At 34.9% G+C, this 5,033-nt stretch overlaps 1 protein-coding gene across 1 annotated transcript; it reads right to left on the bottom strand.

Moving 5' to 3' along the window:
- Nucleotides 1–542: 542 nt before the first annotated feature.
- Nucleotides 543–1,951, bottom strand: LOC103959971 (probable carboxylesterase 15). Its single transcript, XM_048572790.1, has one exon. The coding sequence runs from the start codon at nucleotides 1,896–1,898 to the stop codon at nucleotides 882–884; it is 1,017 nt and encodes a 338-aa protein (XP_048428747.1). The 5' UTR covers nucleotides 1,899–1,951; the 3' UTR covers nucleotides 543–881.
- Between the last annotated feature and the right edge of the window lie 3,082 nt (nucleotides 1,952–5,033).

The following is a 5,033-nucleotide window of genomic DNA, read 5'->3' as shown; positions in this document are numbered from 1 at the left end:
ATTACTGTACTTTTTTAATAATTTGTTTTTGCTATGCCTTAAGAATAATCAGCTATAAAATAAAACAGTTGAGCGTTTGATAAACTGTATTTTCAAAAGTGTTGTGAGTATGCAAAGCAGTGTAAAAGCAATGTCTATGAGGATAAATAAAGTGATTGTTTAAAATTAATGAGCTTATTACAAGATTTAAAAATATTCTAAAGGTTGGACTCTGCTTTTTATTAAAACAGTTTTTAAAAGCAACCGATACACTGCTTTTAAAACTTACCGAAACCATTGCTTTTAAAATAAGTAGTATATTTTATTTTTTCCAAACATTTTTTTACTACTTAATTTTATAGTAAAGCAGTTTTTGGTTAAAAAAAAAAAGAAATAATAATAAATAATACCAAATTGAGCCTTAGCATTTCATAAAAAAAAAATATACTAACTAATTACATATTCACTCAAACATGTTAAATAATATTTACAACATAAAATGCTTTATTAAAACATCATAGATAAATAATAAATATAGCCAAAAGTCCCTTCAACCACAAACGTGAGAACATGAACATATCGGTAATTTTATTGAAGACATTCGCAGTCTGAAAGCAATCAGAAGGCATAACAATAAAGAAAAAGAACGTAAGACACTCTTTGGGGTAGTAAACACTTCTGTAAAGAAAAAAGAAGAAAAAAAAAAAACTTAGAAGCCGATAATGTTCCAACAAGATATATCTCATCATCTATCCATGGGATCCCTCACTTTTGTATGCGGATCTAAAAAACATGTGTGGCACACCAACTGTCTCTTGCATTCACCAGAAGAACAAAAATAAAATAAAATAAAATCGATACCAAAACCCAAAATTATATAAAAACTGAGAAGGCCAAGTCCTTCAATCATAATGGTTCTTGATAAACTGTTTGATCCCTGCAATCAGACGCTCAGTTTCTGCGGCTGTTTCCGCGTCCGCGTCGACAGCAATCTTGTTCAGATAAAAGCTATGAGTCACCCCCTCGTTGATTAGAAGCTCCACATCCTTGTTGGCCTTCTTCATGGCCTCAAAGTACTCCATTTGCGTGTCTATGATCAAGTCCATGGAAGCAACGCAGAGAAGAAACGGCGGAAGCTTCAGATTATCCAACGGTGGGGCCTCGGGACCCATCGGACAAGTTATGGGATGGTTCTTGGTGGACCCCGTTGGAACGGCTAACCCTAAGAACTTGTCCACCATGTCTAGGGTAAGGAGAGGTGACTGAGGCTGCTCCAACTCCGACTTACTCCGCTCCGCTCGCACGAAACCGGGGTGGATTGGAATCCCGCCGGCAAGTCTTAAGGGACTCAGATCCGCAGTCCCCGCTTGAGCCACCACGTGGTGGACAATGTTTCCTCCGGAGCTATCTCCAATAAGAAACACACGGTTATAGTCTGCATGGCTTAGGAGTGGCTCGTTTTGCTCCCCTCGAGCCAATGACCGGAGCCAAAGGAGAGCGGAATAGCCGTCCTCAATGGCAGCCGGGAGACGGTGCTCCGGTGCGAGCCTCTGATATACAGAGACTACAATGGCATTCGTGGAGCGAGATAGCTTAGTGTATATGTGGTAGTACATGTACCAATCAGCTTGACTTATGCAAAAGCCACCCCCGTGGAAATGGAGGATTATTGGTAGCTTGGTGTCATAACCCTCCGGCTTTCGCTTCGGTAAATAAATTCGGACGCGAAGGCCGGATGATTTGTCGGCAACAACATCTTTTGTGGAAATGCCGTCAACAAATTCATCGTGGGCTGGCACGGGCTCCACCATGAACTGAATCTCGGGAGGTCCAGTCCACTCCCGATCGACCGAGCCATCGTCGAAGACTCTTAGCCAACTAGACACCTCCTCAACTAGCCTTTTATTTTCACTGACCATGGTGATGGCAATATGGCAACTGTAATATGATCAAGAAATAAAAAGGTTGGAATGTGAGAGAGTTTGGATTGAGCTACCAGTTTTTATAGGAATATGTCATAGGTGTGACTCCAAAATGATAAAGATAATGTTAGAGAGATTAAATTTATAGATAAAATTTACAACTAAAATGATATGTCACCAATAAGAATTAACACGTTTATCAACGCTTAAGTTATAATCTAATCATTAACTTTCATGTCATTTAATTTATAAAATTTAGTCTCTCTAACATACTCAAATGATAAAGAAGCTTCAAAACTACACTGAATTTATTAGTTGAGCATAATTCAACTGTATATTAACACTAAGGATGGAAAATATGAATACAAACTCGCATTTATCAAATTTGAATGTATAATATTTCACTTACTAATGAAAAAAAATTATCATTAAATTATAATATTAAGTGACGTAATTATTATATTTTGTGAAACCTATAATGAGGCATGTTTTGGAGGTGTCAATTCGCATTTATCATGCCACAATACGTAATACGTTGATCAATTGCTATCGTGTTTTGTATACATCATTTTAATCATGTTACATATGTCGTCCTTGTAGAGTAAAGGAAAGGGATGATTTCAAGAATCTAAATTAGTTGATTGAAAAGATTCGATGAAAGGGCCTTGAGTAAATTTCAACCACAGGTTAAGCAGGAGAACGTGGCAATAGCTTCAACTTTCGGAGTAGTTCATTCAACTTACGGATTTGACAATCTTCAGCAAACCAGAGAGATTATGACCCAGAAAAAGTTGAAGGGTGCAGATAATAGATGTGTTAATTGTGGGTTGACGGGTGGGCGCGGGTAGCCACGAGTTATATGACATTCAACCTGATAACGTGGGCTGCTGCTCCCTGTGCTGGTTGTGCATGGTTGACCGATATCTTCATAAAAAAAATAAAAAAATATGAAGGAAACAGTTCTGATACTGTTTAGTTTTAACGTTAAGAATATTTTTTTACCTAAAAAGTTACTCTTGGTACTATTCATTTACCTCTCAAAGTTTCTAATTCATTTGCATTAGTTTCCTTAAAAATATAAGGGTAATGCCATTGCCAAAATGTTCGGGTGAACAGAACTCTTTGAAGTTACAAATTTTAGTGGTTTTTTTTAGTATAACTATATATTTTACGATAAGGGAAAAAGAAAATTCAGTAAGTCACACAATAAGTAACTTAATTTGGTATCAAATTCGCCATCTACGAGATTCGAATTTAAGACCTCTCATTTATAAATGAAGAAAAATACCATAAGACTGTAATACTAAGCTAGTTTAAAGAGTTGTTAATAATCTTTTTTTTTTTTTTTTTTTTTTGGTTTTTAGTTTCATTTTTTGCGGTTATAAATGAAGAGGAAGCACATAGAAAAAAAATAGCATAGAAAAATAAAATAGAGATCAATGGTGATAGTAGAAATTAAGGGAAAGATATACTCTCGAATATCTTCCACCAAAGCCACCGGATCAAGTAATCCGAACCTTCTAAATTTCATTCAACGGTCCATTTGTTTTGACTAATTAAAAGCTGTGATAATTTTTTACTGTTAAATGAAATTTGAAAAATCCGGATAACTTGATCCAATGAAACCAAAAAACCATGAAAACTAAAAATTAAGGTGAACCATAATGTCCCGACCATTTTTCACCATCTTTTGTTTTTTTTCTTCTGACTATCGAAAGTTAGTATAACATATTTTATTAGAAATTACGAGTGATAGAGTATTACCAGATGGTCAAATTACAAAGGTTGAATTTTGAAAGCGGCCGTGGGTGACACGTCAAGGCATATAAACTTTAGAGAAATGTTAAAAGAAACTATTTTAAAGTGGAATTCTTTATAAATTTTACGTTACGTCATGTTTTCAGTACAATTTTTATGACAAAATATGAATTTTGTGTCAACAACATGAAATGACGAAGAATTCATGACAAGTTGCACTTTAAAAAAATCTCCTTAACATTTCTCAAACGAAAAGTTAAGGCGAATTGGAACCTTAGTAAATACTAGGGTTAGCTACTCCGAACCAATTAACCGACAATCGACTGAACAACTCTTGGAATTCCTAATTTTTCTTTAGTCCTTTAGACTTGGCCATTACGGAAGACTAGAAAGATAGTGCATGTCGACTCATCGAATCACTTGGTAAGTTAATAAGGTGTTTGAGAGTCAAAATATTCTAAAAATTATCGAGTTGACACATTACTAGAATAAAGCACTTGCCCTACGAGATTTGGCCCGACGAGCCACATTTTGTTAAAGAAAACAATTTGATCCGACAAAATGTTTAGATGGTCGGGCAAAACTGATCAACATCTTGAATTTTGCTGAAGGCTTTGCGTGATAAAAATTTTACGGAGGGCAAAAATGAATTTGTCAGGCTACATTGGCGCCAAACGAAAAAAATGGTGCATATTGTGTAAACATTTGCTCGACGACCCATAAAGTTCTGTCATGCAAAGCCTTAGGGTTTAGAGTTTAAGGTTTCATTTCATTAGGTAAGTTGGTATATTCGTTGGGTAAAGTGAGAGACATGGTTGACATATTTAATTCTTTCGATAATTTTCACATTTGACGAAACTAGTTTCCACGATCCAACCGCAAACTTTTTAAAATATACTTCGAGATCTGATACTTAAAAAATGACAACAAAAGTAAACGTTCTGAGATTAGGCAACGAGACGAAATCATTCGACGGTTATAAAAAAAAAAAAAAATTCATGATTTAATGGTTAGTTTAGCTTAGATTTTGATAATTTTTACAAATCGACTCCTTTACACTAGAAGAATACAGTGAACGAACCCGATTATCAATTTAAAATACTACTGGATACAACAAAGCTTACATTCTACTTAATAGAAGTACATAATAACTCTAAGTGTTTGTTAAATCTATTGTTTTGACGGGAACGCATTTACGAAACTAGTTTCCACGATCCAATCGTCAAACTTATTTTAATATATTTTGAGATCTGATACGCCAAAAATTACAAAAGCAAACATTTGGATATTAGGTTACGGGATAAAATCCTTCGACAGTTAGAATAAAAAAAATCATGATTTAACGGTCATTTTAGCTATGATTTTGATTATTTA

This window comes from the organism of the source record quoted next, unplaced genomic scaffold (assembly GCF_019419815.1).
Source record: "Pyrus x bretschneideri cultivar Hongxiangsu unplaced genomic scaffold, Pyrus_bretschneideri_v1 Contig62, whole genome shotgun sequence".
Taxonomy (NCBI): domain Eukaryota; kingdom Viridiplantae; phylum Streptophyta; class Magnoliopsida; order Rosales; family Rosaceae; genus Pyrus; species Pyrus x bretschneideri.
This window is presented reverse-complemented; position numbering and strand designations above follow the sequence as displayed.